Source organism: Camelus ferus, chromosome 6 (genome assembly GCF_009834535.1).
Source record: "Camelus ferus isolate YT-003-E chromosome 6, BCGSAC_Cfer_1.0, whole genome shotgun sequence".
NCBI lineage: Eukaryota > Metazoa > Chordata > Mammalia > Artiodactyla > Camelidae > Camelus > Camelus ferus.
Window position 1 is genome coordinate 29,931,726 of NC_045701.1, and position 18,824 is coordinate 29,950,549.

Consider the following 18,824-nt stretch of genomic DNA (forward strand, 5'->3'; position numbering starts at 1 on the left):
CTCTGCATGTTGCCCCAAAATGACCCTACAACAGCACCATGGCCAAAATATCCTTGGGCCTGTGAGTGTCCCACGAGAGGCAGGGTTCTTCAGTGGAACTGTTGTGACTCAGAAGATCTAACTAAGAGAAGAGAGGAAAAGATCACTGAGAGGTCATGGTGGTCCTGGGAAAAGAGTGATTCCATAGACCCCATGACTGAGGTCCATTACTCCCTGAAACCAATCTCCTCTGTCTGACAGTAAGATGGGTATCTGTGCCCAGAACCCACAATTGACAACAATTTCTCAGAAGACCAAAAAATAAACTCCTTCAATCAGATAACTTACTTAGGTTTTGTTTGACAGAATTTCCCTTGACCATTTGAGAGGTATTCTGAACAGGTCTGGGGGGTGACTGATGAACCTATCGATTGCACCTCTGGCCGTCTCTCAGAGATTTAGACCCTATAAAAGACATTACTTCCTCCACCACTGGAAAAAATAAAAGCATAAATGAAGGCACAATGGTCTCCAGAGAAGACAGGGAGTGAGCAAGGGAATAACTATCACAGACCTGTCTCCTGGCACTGTCCTCCGTCTAGAGACAGTAAATGATTCCTCAAGGAGTAAAAGACAGCTCTGTTTATAATCCATGGATCCTAAAGCACATTCATTCACTGATCATCCAACCTACTTTTTACACCTTCTCTCCCAACTCCTTACCACAAACACAGCTGTTTGTACTCTCAGAAAACCCTGCAAGGAACAGAAGCTTCCCCTCTTCTGCTGCAGGAAAGAAGGTAATTTAGTGCTCAGAGGAGAAAAAAAATATTTAAATATAGCTGAAGAATCTACATTGTTGAAATCTCCTGTTAACTCTGCCACAGCTTTACACAAAACATCTAATATTTACTGTATGTCACATATGGACAAGGTGCTTCCACCCTGTCAATTTATTATCTCATTCAATAGTCTTCATAACAACCCTTTGGGGAAGGCACTATCCTCTCCATCTGACACTTGAGCAAACTAAGAGGCAAGAAATAACTAGCTTATAGAATTTTCCACAACAATACAACATTTAAGTGCTGTAATTCAAATCCTGTGCTCCCATATTCAAATTCAGTAAGACTTCTAGTATACCACAATTGCCTACCACTTGCCAACAATGGATGAGTATACTTAACTTCCAACAGCTTTCAAGAAAGTGTACACAGTGGGATAAAATGCCAGGCATTTTACAAATACTATTCATTTAATCTTCAAAACAACCTCTGTAGTCAGTAGTCTTATTCTCTCTATCTTACAGAAAAGGAAACCAAAGCATAGAGAAGTTAATTACTTGTCTAGCAACCACAACTGGAAAGTGGTGGAGGCAGGATTCAGACCCTAATGGTCCAGCTCTGGAAACTGCTCCTGCAGGCAGTAGCCTTTCCAGGCCAGCAAGGCAGAGGACTGTGCTCACAGGAGGACTGTCTGGACTGGATGCTGAGAAAAGCAGCTGAGGATACCAGGTTCCACTTCACTGTGGTTTCTGGGATCCAGCTTTAGGGAGAAAAAAATTATTGGTCAAAAATACCCAGATTGTTGAATTAGCACCCAGAAGTCAAAAGTCAGAATGCATATATAGCATCTGACTTCTGGATAACTATTTTAACAAGCTTAAAAGTGAAGCTTGTTTGCTTTGATTGTTGATCCTCTGTCCAAGCAGCCTGGTGGGTGCGCAGACTCACCCTGAAGTCCCTTTTCTCTCGTTCCCACTACCATGGTCACAGTGCCCTCTGTGGCCATCCAGGGGGAGCTGGCCATCTGAGAATGACCAGTTAACACAGCAGCTGCCTTCAATGCTTAGGAACTCAGTGACAAAAGATGAGTAACAAAACAGCTCACTGGGAATATCTCTGCCTTTACCCACACTCAATTTTATTAGGCTAAGCATAAAATATTTTTACATACTTTCTATTTTCCTGAACAATTTTGTCAGGCTTGTACTTGGAAAACTATAGTGAAAAGGAACCGTCCTGAATCCTGAATCTTACCCTGAGTCTTTCATATATAATTAATACATTATCCAGCAAGAGTCTCCATTCCAGGATTATATATCACTTCTAGATTTCCAAGTCTACATGTCCTGTGTAGTCTGGGCGTTCCCAGAATAACAAGAAACACCTCCAAGATGAAAAATGTTAAGAATTATATAGTACAATTCCCATTTTACATTTAAAAACAAAAATTATAATTGTCAAATAACTATTCTAAATCCATAAATTGTGTTATTTTGTTTTTTAAATATTAACAAAATATAAGCCCTTCTCTTTCCTCTCTTCTATTCTGCTGCCAGCTTTTAGCAGTTGAAGAGAAAATCAGTTAAAACAGAATAGCTTCTGTTACCAAGAACATTCAATCTCTCACACTCCATTTCAAATTAATTTCCTGAAATCCTTACCAATGGTCTGCTAAGTTCAGGAAATACGGAGACGTTTTATATAATACATTCCTACAATTTTACTCACATTATTTTTTAGGTTCACATGAAGTAAATATCACTTTCAGATAAATAATACTGTTTTCAGGTTGGAACATTTTCTCCCCAAAATGTCTTCTGTTTATAGATATTTTTAAAAGAAGATTTTATTCTCTTCATTATAATGCATGCATTTTCCAAAGTTTCTATAATAAACAAATTTTATAATTAGAAAAACATTTTTCAAAAAGAGAGAGCAGTTAAACAACAGTTTATTACATACCTACTTTGTGCCACAACTATAATAAAACAAGGAACTCAACAGACAAGGGTCTTGCCCTCATTCAACTGGCAAAGATGTGCAAATAAGTACATAAGTAAAATAACTTCAGGTTTTGATAAAAACTAGGAAAAAAGTAAATATAAATTTATAAACAAACAAAGAAACAGCAGTGAAACATACAGTGTTCAGAAGAACAGAATCATTAGGCTAGAAACTGAAAAATGGGCTCCAGATGGGATTTCCAGGCAAAGAGAACACCTAAAGTAAGAACCTGGTCAGAGAAGAACTTGGCTTCTCCCAGGATACAAAGGAGGCCTGTGTAACTGAAGAGGAGGGAAGAGGGAAAGGCAGACCAGGAAACGGGGAAGGAGAAGGGAAAAAATTGGTGAAGTAGCTGGAAGCCAAATCATTCAGGGGTCATGCATCATAAAATGGAGTTGGGATTTTATTTTAGGTTGCAGAAATTATTTTATGTTTTCACACAAGAAAATTATATGACCTTATTTATATTATTAAAACTTCAGTCTGGCTGCTATGTAAGGAATTGTTCGTAGAGAAGCAAAGAGAGATCATTTGGGAGGCCTTTGCAGTAACCCAGAGAAATAATAAGGGCGTCTTGAACTAGGGGGTGCAAGGGAAAGAGAGAGGAGCAGATGCATCAAGACTCAAGGTGTATTTCAGAAACAGAGCAAAGAGAATTGCAGCCGAACTGTGTGTGAAGGATAAAAGCAAAAGACGTGATATTAAAACATACAGGGAAAAAAAGAAGGTCCTCAAATATTTTCTCAGCTATCCACATTTCCAGTAATAAGATGGTCAACTAGATGACTACATACAAACTAGGATTTGAGGAAAACCACAAAAACAAGCCAGATCAAAAAACACAACTGCTACTAAGCAACAGATTCCTTGAACTGATAAAATCCAGGTGTCATTTCTCTAAAATATTATAAATTCACAACTTGATAAAAGTTTTGTTTTGTTTTAATTTCTGACATTATATTACCTGAGTTCAATGGTTATAGTAAATCCTGTCTTCTGTCACTTTTGAGTAACGACTGTGCCAAATGACCCTGACATGAATTTTTAAACAATCTACTAAGAGACAAGGCAAATTTAGGGGGGAAAACGCCTTCAAAAAGGCAAAAGTTCTGAATATTTTTACCCTAAGTGAACATGGTAGAGAGTGATTGTACAAATATGAAATTTTTAAATAAAAATCTGCCTTCAGCTCCCTTTCATGAGTAATAAATATAAAATCACTTGAAAATTAATCTGAGCCCCAAGACAGATGAATTTAAAAGTTGAGCAAAAACATACAGAAGATGGAGCCAATAATGCATCATCTATTCCCCCTCCCCCTCCCAACCTAGCTGCGGCCAGCAAAGCCCGGTGGTAACACATATTAAGACAGAGATGGACAGAATCTTGGGAGTTCTTATTAGACACCTGAGAATCGAGTAATATGCTAAACAAACTTGACCCAGAGAAGGGTTCCAGCACACCACTGCATTCTTTTCCCAGAGCATAGACCTATTTCAACATGGTCAGGTTATTGATAATTGTACCTTTCAAGTTACCTATCCAGATGGCCCCTTTTTGGTGCTATTTTTTCCAGATAGTTTCTCCAGCAAAGTTGATTGATTTACCCATGAAATTGGTACACAATGGTACTAGAGAAAGTGAATCAACAAGTTAGGTTGAAATAGCCACTGTCAATTTTTAAAGGACATCAAAAGTCCCACATGTTTTCCTGCTCCAAAATCACATGATCCAACAAGACACCTGCCTACAAGCAGCTGCATTAGGTGACAGTTCATGGAGCACTTAGGAAATGCAGTTCTTTATCATTAAAAAAAAATTACAGAAACCCATCTAAATGCAAAAATCGTGTGCATCCTCAGTCACCTTCATGACACTGCTGTTTGACATAGCAATAACCTCAGTCAACTCTAAAATGCGTTTGCCAAAAAGAGAGCTAACCTGATATATTTAGTTTAAGAGGAGAGAAAAAGGGAATTATTCTTTGTAATGTCAGTCTACATTGCATTCTCCTACCTAGGATAAGTTATATGAGAAAGGAATTTTAATCTATTTTGTTCACTGCTATATCTCCAGTATCTAGAAAAAAATACCTAGCAAACAGTAAAACTCAAAAAATACTGAATTACTAATGAATAAATAAATGAATCTCAGTTTCTTGTTTGGACAAAGAAAATGAAGTTCCTCTGCTATTCCAGAAATATTCAGTAATTATGGCCTTTCACAGCTCATAGACACATGAAAATCTCCAACACCCCCAACAACACCAGCAGCATCACTGGCTTCATCCTCCTGGGCTTCCCTTGCTCCAGGGAGGGCCAGATCCTCCTCTTTGTGCTCTTCTCTGGTGTCTACCTCCTGACCCTCATGGGCAATGGTTCCATCATCTGTGCTGTGTGCTGGGATCAGAGACTCCACACCCCCATGTACATCCTGCTCGCCAACTTCTCCTTCCTGGAGATCTGCTATGTCACCTCCACCATCCCCAACATGTTGGCCAACTTCCTCTCTGACAACAAGGTCATCTTCTTCTCTGGGTGCTTTCTCCAGTTCTACTTTTTCTTCTCCTTGGGTTCTACAGAATGCTTTTTCTTAGCTATTATGGCATTTGACCGATACCTTGCCATCTGCCAGCCTCTCCATTACCCCACTCTTATGACTAGACGTCTCTGCACCAATCTTGTGGTCAGCTGCTGGGTACTTGGTTTCCTCTGGTTCCCAGTCCCTATCATCATAATTTCCCAGATGTCCTTCTGTGGATCCAGGATTATTGACCACTTCCTGTGTGACCCAGGTCCTCTATTAGCGCTCACGTGTACCAAAACCCCAGTAATGGAGGTTTTTTGGGAGATCATAAGTTCTCTGCTCTTATTTATTCCTTTTCTTTGCATCATGAGTTCCTATGCTCTGGTCCTAAGAGCTGTGTTGAGGGTCCCTTCAGCAGCTGGACAAAGAAAGGCCTTCTCCACCTGTGGGTCTCATTTGGCTGTGGTTTCCCTTTTCTATGGCTCAGTGATGGTCATGTATCTGAGCCCAACATCTGAGCATGAAGCTGGAATGCAGAAGCTTGTGACTCTGTTTTATTCTGTAGGAACCCCACTCATTAATCCTCTGATCTACAGTCTTAGGAACAAAGATATGAAACTTGCCTTGCAGAAATTTCTGGGAATATAAAAATTAGAACCTTGGTCAAAAAAAATCTTTGGGCAACTGGGTAATCTTTATACTTTTTCAGGTAAAAAAATTATTTAAATAACTAGTACCACTCTGAGAATTGTTTATCCTATTATTGAACCTTTCCATCATGGCTATTTTACTTTTCCTAGGATTGTTAGAGTGAGAAAAGACTTAGAGACTTTATCCAACACCCTCATTTTGCAGCTGAAGAATCTGGAGAATGGAAATTTTGAATAATTTGCTTTGGTCATAACTTTATAATGCACAGAAAAATCTTTCTATTTTTTTAAAAAAACTCTTTTCACTCATAAAGACAGAAAAACATAGTAAATTTTTTTTTTTTAAGTATTGGGGTTTTTAGCATTCAGGTGTGCAGCCATAAAACATCCTTTCATCTGAGAAGGGGAAAAATGAAATATATATATATATATATTACTGATAGAAGTCTAAACTGGTATACTTCAACTTAGGAAATTACAAACAATTTAATGAAATTTGAAATTCACATATCCATTAACTCAGTGATTGTACTTACTCCCAGATACTCAGTCTACACATACAATCATACATATGTGTAAATGGCATTGTTTGTTATAGCAAAGTATGAGAAAACACATCAATGACCATTTATTGAGATCTGCTTCAATGTTTATGACATGTCCATGCAATGGAATATGATGTAGCATTTCTTAAAGAGGGAGTTTTAGATGTTCAGATATGGAACCACCTCTAAGTTATATCTGTTGTTAAGTGAATAAATTATGAATAGTGTACAAGCTGTCATTGATGTATAAAATTATAACTTTGTGTGTATGTGTTTTTTAAAAAGATAGAATATCTTTCAAATGATAGATAAGAAACTGAACCATGATTGTATTTGGAAACAGGGTGTCTTGGATTCAAGAGAAGGAAAGACTATTTTCATTGTGCATTCTGGTATCTTTGATACAAAATTCTACAGATAATGATGATATCTCTATTGGTAAATGTTCTGAGAATTGCAACCTAAGAAACAGTTCCCCACAATTCCTGGGTTCCTTAGAGAAGCTATGAAGCAGCTACCTAACAATACAAACAAAGGAGCCAGAATCCAAAAACTCACAAGCAACATTTTATTCAGACTTCTTGGTTGTGGAGGCAGAATGTGAGAAATTACTTTGTCCTCTGAAGATTTGTGGGAGGAAATAAACTGTGTTAAAGTCATAACGATTCTTTCCTGGATTCCTATATTTACATTCCCTACTGTTCACAAAACATTTAACAAATACCTATAACATGTCAGGTACAGATCTAGGAAATGAATCAGGTAAGTCATTATGTCGTCACATTTCAGTCCCTCATGGAGTCGACAGTCTAAGATGAGAAAAAATTAACTTGTGAGATGTGCTATGACCAAGAGAGAGATATAGTTGTTAGAGGAGTCAACTAGGGGACAGTATGTGCAAAGCATGGAGAGGTAAGGGGTGAGAGAGCAGGAAAATGAAGTATTTCCACACAACTAACTATAGCCCTTGGACTACAGGGTCACCACATGATAAAGAGCAAGAGTGTCCCTAGAAAGGGTCTATGAGCCTCTCAAAGAAAACCTGTCTCATGTTTTACAATCTATTGCTACTGCAGGCAAATAAACCTGACTATAAAATATGATAAAAATTAAAATCCGAAATGCATTTTTAAAAACAGTATGTGCAAATAAAAATGGACTATTTTATGACTAAAATGTGAAAATCACTCTTCCAGAGACTTGGAACTTCAAACAGTCCATCTGATTTCCCTGAGGGTAAGAACCAAGAAAGCGGGGAAAGTACTTCAGTTCTTTGCACTGTCCATTACATTCAGCATTATATTGCAAATGCATTTGTAACATAATAATTATTTTATAATAAAATACCTTCATTTCTTTTTTATTTATATAATACTAGTTCATTACAAACATTTTTAAACAATAAATTATAAACAATACAATCCCACATTTCTAAGTTAAGTAGCATTAAATTTTAGGTAGCCATCTCTTAAGATGTGTCTATGTGCATACGTATATAGAGTATATAATTTATATTAATATATGTAATTTTATATATATATACTTTTACACATACACACATAGAGTTTTACATATCTGGTCACAATAGACAATAGACATCTGGTCTCTGGAAGCCATCCTTCCTTTTTCTTTTCCTCTCCTTTTTTCCCTGCATTCCTTCCACCCTTCTCTCCACAATCGTATCACATTCTAGTTAAATAAACAATAATTAATAATCTAATGGGTATGCTTCTACATATTCTTAATGAACATAAAATTGTACATTTATACACACACACACATATACACACATATATTCTAAAATACTTGTGTTTTTATGTTTATGAGGTAGACTCCCAGGAATGTATTTTTGGATCAAAGACCAGTACACATAATAGATATTGTTAGCTTGCTTTCACTCAAGGCAATACACAATCATATCTCCACCATCAATATAAGTACCTATTCACCTCTAGAAGCTAATAAATAACTTTAAATTTTGGCAGCTTGGTAGGTTAAAAGAGATAGCCCACTTCCTTGACTAGTGATAAGATTGAGCTTTTTTTTCTCTTATGTCATTAGCCAATGATTTTTCTCTACTGTGATTCGTCTGTTAACATCCTTATTCATTTTTTAATTGTTTATGTTTTTCTTTTTAAAAAACTAATTTATTTTAGGTATTAACACTTTATCTGCCAAGTATATTACAATATTTTTCTCTTTTTTCATTGTTGTTCATAATATCTTTACTAAAATGTGGTTACACATATTGAATATTGTTTCTTTGTACTAATAGCTAGAGATTTATAAAGAATAAAGACGAATCAACTTGGATTGTTGAAAAACAATTATTCTTCCCTATGCCTCTTCACCAAAACAGAAAAAGATGGAAGTAGCTATTGGTTATACAAAGGCAGTTTGTGAGCTTTGATTAAGTCTAATTCCACAAAAGATATGACTGACTGCAAGATTCAGATTATTATCAAGTAGGCTAGAGAAGACAGGGTTTGAGACTGAACATCACTACAGAACAGGTTAACTCATGATGTAATAATTACCTGCATTTTAACTGAATTCCCAGATGTGGGACTCAGGAAATGGAGTAGGTATTCTGTGATGGGTATGAGGGTACAGGACAGAGCATCAGTGGGTCCATGTCACACAGAACGTGGAAAATAATGATAGGGAAAAATGAGAATTAAGCATATGAGGATGTGAATGAGCAATCATGTGGACACTGGAATACCTAGAGCCATTCATGACAGTGGGACAGTGCATTTGATATTCAGTTACCATCATGAAAGAAAGCCAGCAGCATTCAGATGTGTCCAGGGAAATGAAGCAGAAATGAGCAAAGCAGCCAGGGAAGGAGATGGTGTTGGACTGAATGTTGATAAATATGTTGTGGACTGTGCAGGGGACATACAAGAATGCAATCATTGCCCCAACACTTCATCAACACAGGCTGAAGAGCAATGGACCCAAACACTCCTGACCTGGGTTTGAATTCTAGCTGTGCCAATTACTAGTTGTGTAATGGCAGAAAGTGACTAAGATCCTAAGAGCCTCAGTTCCTGCATGTAAAAGGTAAAATCAAATCTAATTACTGTTAAATCCTAGACAAACAGCATTTATTTTTGCCTTAGGCTGGGAATGGGGGGGAAAAGTTACACCAGAAGCGTTTATGGTCAGTCTTGAACTCACAATTCAGTAAAGCTAAAAAGAAAGTGATAGAAGCTTGCTGACTTACTGAATAATTTACTTTTAAACATTGGTAGGAGATAAAGTGATATACGAAAGATAGGGCTATCAACAGACAATCCAGAGTCCTCCCTGGAACCAGCCTTGCCTGAGCCTGCCGTGGACTGGAAAGATTACAAGAGCTGGGTCTACATCTACACTGCCCCAAACCCGAATGGTAGGCAGAATAATGACACCCCAAAGATATCCATATCTTAATCCCTAAACCTGTGAATATGTTACCCTGCATGGCAAAAAGGACTTTGAAAATACGATTGAATTAAGGCTCTTGAGACAGGAAGACAGTCCTGGATTACCTGGGCGGCCAATCTAAACATAAAGGCCTTTATATGTGAAAGCGAGAGGCAGGTGAGAGAGAGTCAAAGAAGAAGGTGTGACAATGGAAACAGGGATTAAAGTTACAGAGAAGTTTGAAGATATTACACTGTTGTCTTTCAATATGGAAGAAGAGGACAAACGAGGTAATGCAGGAAATATCTAGCAGCTAAAAAAAGACAAGGGAATGGATTCCCTTCGAGCCCCTATAAAGAACACAGTCCTGCTGACACCTTAGATTTAATCCAGTGATACCTATTTCAGACTTCTGTCTTCCAAAATTCTCAGATAATGTATTTGCATTGTTTTCAACCACTAAATGTGTGGTATTTGTTATACCATCAATAAGAAATTAATACAACTAACTGAACAGGAATCTATACTATTTGAGTTGTGGCAACATTCTCAAGGAAACTGTGTGCCACCTAGGAGGATATGAACATATCTTCTGTTTAGATTGTGTAAGTGAATATTTTGGAAATTAATGATCAAATGCTAATCAGCTCAGCCAGAAGAATTAGACAACATCATCCAACTTTGTAGCAAACTTCAAATTCATGGCAATAAGCTTACAAAGTTAAAAGAAGACACACCTAATAAACCCACACATATACAATCAATTAATCTTTGGCAAGAGCATCAAGAATACAAAGTGGAGAAATGGTAGTCTCTTCAATAAATGGTGTTGGGAAAACCAAAAATCCACATGAAAAAGAGTAAAACTGAAACCATATCTTACACCATAAACAAAAATCAACTCAAAATGGATTAAAGATTTAAATGTAAGAACTGAAACCATAAAACCCCTAGAAGAAACCATAGGGGAAAAGATTCTTAACACTGGACTAGGCAAAGATTTTTTGTATTCGAAATCAAAAGCACAAGCAACAAAAGCAAAAGTCAACAAGTGAACATACATTGATCTAAAAAGCTTCTGAACAGTGAAGGAAACAAACAAATTAAAAAGGCAACCAAGATAACCTACAGAATAGGAGGAAATTTTTTGCAAACCATATATCAGGTAAGCGGTTAATTTCCAAAACATATAAAGAACTTAGGCAACTTAATAACAAAAAAAAGAAAACCAATCTGATTAAAATTGGGCAGAAGAACTAAATAGACAGCTTTCCAAAGAGGACATCAAAATGTCCAATAGGCACATGAAAATATGCTCAATATCTACTAATCACTAGGAAAATGCAAATCAAAACTACAATGAGACATCACCTCACGCCTGTTAAAATGACTAGCATCAAGAATGTCTTCTGGTGATGAGGATGTGGTGAAAAGGGAACTCATATATTGTTGGAGGGAATGTAAATTTGTTGGACCACTATGGAAAACAATATGGAGGTTCCTCAGAAAATTAAAAATAGGTCTACCATATGCTCCAGCAATTCCACTTCTGGGTATATAGCCAAAGGAAATGAAACAGGATTTCAGTAACATATATGCCCTCCCATGTTTACTGCAACAGTATTTACAATAGCCAAAATATGGAAAAACCTCAAATGCCCATCAATGGATGAATGGATAAAAAAAAGATGTGGTACATATACACAATGGAATATTATTAAGTCACGAGAAAAGAAGACATCCTGCCTTTTGTGATAACATGGGTGGACCTTGAGCACATTATACTAAATGAGGTAAGTCAGACAAAGACAAGTACTGTATGATATCACTTACACATGGAATTTAAAAAAGTCCAACCTGTAAAAAAAGGAATGGTGGTTACCAGGGGGATGGGGGAGGTGGATCAGATTTACAGTGTTTACTTGTTCAAACTTGTAACAAGTGTTAAATAAGCCATAGAGATCTAATGCACAGTATAATGAATGTGTAGTTATATAATGTGATAAATATTGCTACATCATATTACTATATACAAATGTATCAAAGTAATATACTTTACACCCTAAGTTTACATGATGTTACATGTAAAATTCATTCAACAAAAAAATTTTGGAAAAGAAAAGACAGCCTGTGGAATAGGAGAATTTATTTACAAACCATATATTTGACAAGGAGTTAATACACCAAACACATAAAAAAATCTACAAGTTAAAAGCAAAACAAAAACAAAAACAAATGAACAGACAAAACAAAACTCTTTAAAATAGGAAAAAGACCTAGATATTTTTTCAAAGAAGACATACAAATAGTCAACAAGCATATAAAAAGATGCCCAACATCAGTAATAATCAGTGAAATGCAAATTAAAACTACAATGAGGTATCACCTCACACCAGTCAGAATGGCCATCATTCAAAAGATAAATGCTGGAGATGGTGTAGAGAAAAGGGAACATTCCTACACTGTTGGTGGGAATGTAGTTTGGTTCAGCAGTTATGGAAAACAGTATGGAGATTCCTCAGAAGGCTAAAAATAAACTTACCATATGGTCCAGCAATCCCATTCCTGAGCACATATCCAGAGGGAATCTTATTTCAAAAAGATACATGCACCACATGTTCATAGCAGCATTATTTACAATAGCCAAGACATGGAAACAACTTAAATGTCCATCAACAGATGACTGGATAAAGAAGTTGTGGTATATTTATACAATGGAATACTACGCAGCCATAAAAAAGAATAAAATAATGCTACTTACAGCAACATGGATGGACCTAGAGATTGTCATTCTAAGTGAAATAAGCCAGTGACTAAAAGGAAAATACCATATGATATTACTTATATGTGGAATCTAAAAAAACAGACAAACTTATTTACAAAACAGAAACAGACTCACAGACATAGAAAACAAACTTATAGTCACCAGAGGGGAAGAGGATAGGAAGGGATAAACTGGGAGTTCGAGATTTGCAGATACTAACTAATGTATATAAAATAGATGAGTTCATACTGTACAGGACAGGGAACTATATTCAATATCTTGTAATAATGTATGGTGAAAAAGAATATATGTATGTTGATGCATGACTGAAGCATTATGCTGTACACCAGAAACTGACACAGCATTGTAAACTGATTATATTTCAATATAAATATTAATTAATTAATTAATTAGAAAACCAATACAAATTCTACTTACAAACCAAAAACAGACTAATGGATATAGAAAACAAACTATGGTTACCAAAGAGAAAGGGCAGAGGAGGGAAAATTAGGAGTTTGGGATTAACAGATACACATTACCACATATAAAATAGGTAAACAACAAGGACCTACTGCATAGCCCAGGGAACTATATTCAATTTCTTATAATAACATATAATGTAAAAGAATCTGGAAAGAAAAAAATATATATGTATGTGTATGTATAACTGAATTGCTTTGCTGTACACCTAAAACATTGTAGTTTTATTAGACTATACTTTAATTTTAAAAATTTAAATAAAAAGAAAAACAAAAGATAACATGTTGGCAAAGATATGGATTAAAAAGAACATTTTGGTTGCTGTTGGCAGGAATGTAAATTGGTACAGCCATTATGGATAACAGTATAGCATTTCCTCAAAGAATTAAAACTAGAAGTACCATATGATCCAGCAGTCCCTCTTCTGAGTATTTGCCTTAAGAAATTAAATCAAGATCTTGAAGAGATATCTGTAATTACAGCAATATTCTGAATAGCCAAGATACAAAAACAACCTAAATGTCCCTCAACACATAGATGGATAAAGAAAATGTATATATAAAATATATACATATATATATGTCCAACCCCTACATACACACACACACCTACACATATATTCTATTCAGCCTTTAAAAAGAAGAAAATCCTGCCATTTGGACAACATGGATGAACCTGGAGGACACTATGCTAAATGAAATAAGCCAAAAACAAAAATACAAATACTACATGATCTCACTTATTTAGGGCATCTAAAGTAGCCACTCATAGAAACAGAGAGTAGAATGGTGATTGCAAGGGGCTGGGGGGACGATGAAAGTGGGGACATAGGGATAAACTGAACAAAGCATCAGCTATGCAACATAAACAAGTTCTAGGCATCTACTATGTAATACACTGCCTACAACTAACAATACTGTACTGCACACTAAAAATTTCCAAACAGGGTAGATATTCCTGCAACAGAAATAATAATAATGAAAATGGAGGCAGAAACTTTGGGAGGTGATAAATTATATCTATGGATCTCATGGAAGTGATAGTTTCATGGATGTACACTTATCCCCAAGTTCATTAAGTTGTATACATTTAATATGTTCAGACAGACCTCAAAAAACATGTCAAACAGACCTCAAAAAAAGAGGTCTTTAAAAAAAGACATTTTTAGGGCAAATCTATTCTGTGGCTCAGAAAAAATTCAATTGAACAATATGATTTTACCAATAAAGATTCTGATTAGAGTCGTAATAAAATTTTAGTGTAAACTCAGTCTCAAATGATTAATGACAAAATTCTGAACAAGTTTCAATATATGAATGTTTCTAGAAGAACAAGAAACTCCTGTAAGAAAGCTAAAAAGGTGGCCAGAAGAGGAAGAGGGAAAATGGGAGAAAGGAAGCAACTAATGAAAGAAAGAAGAAAGCAGGGTTGGAAGAAGATAGGGAGAGAGGAAAGAGAAAGGGAGAAAGTGGGACAGGGAGGGAGAGAGAAAGAGAGAGGGAGGGAGGAAGAGAAAGGAGGAAAAGAGAGGGGGAAGGGAGAAAAAAGAATGCAGAAAAGGAGGAAGGGAAGATTTGATCAAACCAACCATAATCAGATTTAAAACCAGAAAATGATGATAGGTAACCAGATAGAAGAAGGGAATAAGAAAAAAGGTGGTATCATTCTGTAGTTGTTGATAGTCTTGAATTAAACAGTGATACAGACATTTTAGGAAGACAGTCTGTAAAAATCTGACTTCCAAGCTCACAAGAAACGAGGTTGGCTACAGAATGTAGTAATCCCTCCTGCACATTCTCCGTAAGAAAATGACTTTGTATCTGAGACATCTCTGCCACTGAGTAGTAGTGGAACATGTGAGCAGCAGAGCAATATCTGTTGTTCTATTTCTAAGAGAAATGGTAGCAGCATTCTGCTCAACAGTGGAGAATCTCAACCAAGCTGTATCCTCAGATAATGTATTATCTTCTGAAAACTCTTCACTATTTCTTTTCTTCTAAGAAAGCTTAGTGCTGATAACCAATTAAAAGAAAAAAATCAGCGATGTATCAGATGAACCTATTATTCCTTTACCTGGAAAATCTACATGCACACTTTATCTTCCACCATAAAAATTTCTGACTGCAGATAGATGGTGTTTCGATTATAATACGCTTAAAGGAACCATTATAAAGAATGGCACCCAACACCCACCAGACAAAATCAATATTTAAGTTGTTTAAAAGTTTAAGTGGGAAAAAAAGGTTTAAGTGGTTGTCTGAAACTAGAAACAAATTGGCTTATCTGAATGCTGTTACAAATGGTGGTTGGCCACAATGTCCCAGCCCCTATGACTTTGCTGGTCTCCAGGAAGGAAATCCTGAAACAAGGATTCCAGTGCAAGTATTTCATTTGGTAATGAAGGGAACGTTGACAGAGAAAAGTGAAACAAGGAAGGGAAGTCTTCCAACAAAGGGTAAATTGTCAAGCCAGCTACCACTGTGGGTAAACAGAGCCAATCCCTCTGGAGAATCCCAAGGTGGTGCAGTAGACATCCGACTTATCTTGCTATAAAGGCAAAGGAGCTGGGATATTGATATCCCAATTCCCATCTGGCCAAAGTTCAGGGTTTCTGGGAAGTGTGGAGGTCATACATTTCCCAGGACTTCTGGCCTCAAAGAGAAGAGAACAGGCAGCCAAAGCAGCTTTCCCAGTTAGGAAAAAACAAACCAGGGGAAATAAATGTAGAAGCTGGCAATTGTACTGAAGTAGAAAGAAGGAGGAAATACAGAGAGGATACGGACCAGGAACCAATGATCCCTGTCACACTGTACTAACACCAAGAATTCTGTGAGAAAACATCTGGGGTGAAGGGAACTATGACAGCAGAGGCTAAGTGGAAAAAAAAAGCAAAGACACATCATAAGTTAACTCTCTTCATCTGCATTAGGAAATTAAACTATTGGGGTCCTTCACTCCACAGGGCTTAACTCCCCCACTGGTAGTCATCAAGGCAGAGTGTTCTTGGCTGATTTTCACAGGGTAAAATTATTCACTCCCAAAATATATAATCTTCCATTGTGTACCTAAGCATGTTGATGTGACCAGGACACAAGCCATGTACAAGAAGTGGTGGGGAAAAGGTAAAATATCAAAATGACAAAACAATGGGGTAGAGCTCCATTGTAAGGGTCCTTGTTTGCCAACTGTGAATCTCATGCTGTGAACAGAGGGAACATCAAAGCTGTTTCAACAAGGAAAGGAAATGAACTGATAAGTCTTTGAGATGAAACTGCTTCACAAGTTGGAGATAAAGGGACAGAAAATGAGTTGTGCTAAAAGACCTGTACCTCCATCAAGATGAAGGTTTAGAGCACAGCTCCTTCACACAACCTCTCAGAGGAGCTAAGGAATATTCTGCTCAGGTCTCTATTGGACCAGGAGAGTGTCCTAACCTCAGGCACCTGCTTTAGACTCACAGGGCTCAAACACAAACAAAAAAGGGAAAGATCTATAAAAGAGCCAAGGAGGTTCTGGGAGGGGACTGATTCCTGGGGTAACTGCACAGCCCTGTATGCCTGAGGTCAAATCAATCTTCCAGTCCATCTCTTCTTTCTAGAGAATCAGAGGAGGCTCTGTTCTCAAAACCCATAACTGACAGCCATCACTAGAGTCATGGGAACAGCTTCCTCCATCTCAGCCACCACACTCCGTGTTACTGTTATAGACTTTCCCGTGAACAGCTGGTAGGCACTCTGAGAAGGCTTACAGATTGATTAAACCTCATGCCATCCTGGGAAAGTTTGGGGCTGGAAAAGGCAATGTTTTCCACTCTGCTGGAAAACAAAGGGAGAAGACATCAGGGTCTCCAGAGAAGACAAGCCCCAGGGGAAGGGAATAACTAGTACAGAGCACTCTCCTAACACAGTTTCTGGAAGTGGGAAATTGATCCCCATGGATCCTCACTACCTGGAGGCTCTGCTTATAATCCAGCCATTCTCCAGCAAACACCGAGAGACCTTCACCCTACTTCTACTCCTTCACTTCTTACTGGTTTTTGTGGAGGAGACCACCCCTCCTCTCCAGGAAGAACAGACATTGAAACTTCAGGTCTGGATTCCCCTCTTGTCCATGAAAGGAGATCATGTAATGCTTACAGTGAGAAAATAAACATAAAAGAGCCAGAAAAATTACTAACCTCTAAATAAGACTGCTTTTACTTTGCTTCAGCTATAAATTATACAGCTAGCAATTCCTAAGCATTACACTGTTTCAGGCCCTAGACAGGGTTCCAATGGTATCTCATTCACAGTCCTCAACCCTTTGGTGAAAATGTTACTGTGCCCATTTTACAGTTGAGAGAGCTGAAAATAGTTACGTAACTGACTTGAGACACTTTGCATATTTTGTAAAATATGAGTTGTAATTCAAACCTTAGACTCTTCACTCCAAATCCTTTGCTCTTCTATTATGCTTTAGCTGCCAATCACTCTTCATAAATGGGAAAGTTGTTCTCATTTTCAATACCTTTACAGAAATAGACTAGGATTTCAAAATTGTAGAATAGATAAACAAGATTACACTGTAGAGCACAGGGAAATATACACAAAATATTATGATAACTCACAGAGAAAAAAATTAGACAATGAGTGTGTATATGTCCATGAATGACTGAAAAATTGTGCTGAACACTGGAATTTGACACAATATTGTAAAATGACTATAAATCAATAAAAAATGTTAAGAAAAAAAAAAAGAAATAGACAAGTGTGGCACCTCCTGACCAGATCAAAGCAAGCAGATGGATGTGCCATTGTGAGAGCGGTCAAACGTGCTTCCACACTATTGTGCCTACTTGAACCAGCTTTGGGAAACAAGTAAAATATCACAGAAATGTCTTTCCTTCATCTTACACGTTATAGACTGGGTTTATCCCACCTTTTCCAAGGTGTAACAGGGGTGAGTGTGTGGTTTGTTTGGCTTTGTTAATGAACTCAGTCCAAACACCCTGTATACAGAGCACAGCTTTGACACCACTGTATGCACATTCCCGCTTCCTCTGCCACAGCACTTTCTGCAGCTGATTCAGGGGACTCTTCTGCCACTCTGGACAGCTCCAGCTTACCACTGCTGCTCTGTACACAAGAATGAAGTAATAAAAGGTAAGCAACAAAGAATACAGTCTTGTTAGAAGTGTCTTTTTCTTCACCCACTGGCAGTTTTAGGTCAAGTGTGAAATGGTGATGACACACAAAGAATCATTTTTAACATCCTTTTTGTTTTCTGCACCTTTTTCAGACTCTCAGAGTGGAGAACTACCCTGAGAAGGAATTGCCCTAGATCTTTTGGCTTCATTTATGAGTGACAATCTATCCAACTCATGTTCTCCTCTGAGAGATAAATGTAACTAAAATACCACCTCTAGATCTGTAAAGTCTTAATATCTTGTGTACTTGTGGTATACTTGGAATAGGAGTGAGCATGTTATAATGAAAAGTGATTTAAAAATCACAGAATTCTACTTCCTCTTCGTTTAAGAAAATGAAGCTTATAGATATTAAAAGACTCCACTAAGAAATATTAAGCAACTTTGTATGATGCTGAACCTAGAAATTCCATCCCATCTGCTGTCTCTCCTACTTTAACATACACACTTGTGGGAGCATAATTATCTTTAGCACTCAGAAAGGAAACTATC

The 18,824-nt window shown here is 37.1% G+C and overlaps 1 protein-coding gene across 1 annotated transcript; it reads left to right on the forward strand.

The window, feature by feature from the left end:
- Positions 1–4,934: 4,934 nt before the first annotated feature.
- Positions 4,935–5,942, forward strand: LOC102506592 (olfactory receptor 11G2-like). The gene has a single exon (XM_014564777.2). The coding sequence runs from the start codon at positions 5,007–5,009 to the stop codon at positions 5,940–5,942; it is 936 nt and encodes a 311-aa protein (XP_014420263.2). The 5' UTR covers positions 4,935–5,006.
- The last annotated feature ends 12,882 nt before the right edge of the window (positions 5,943–18,824 follow it).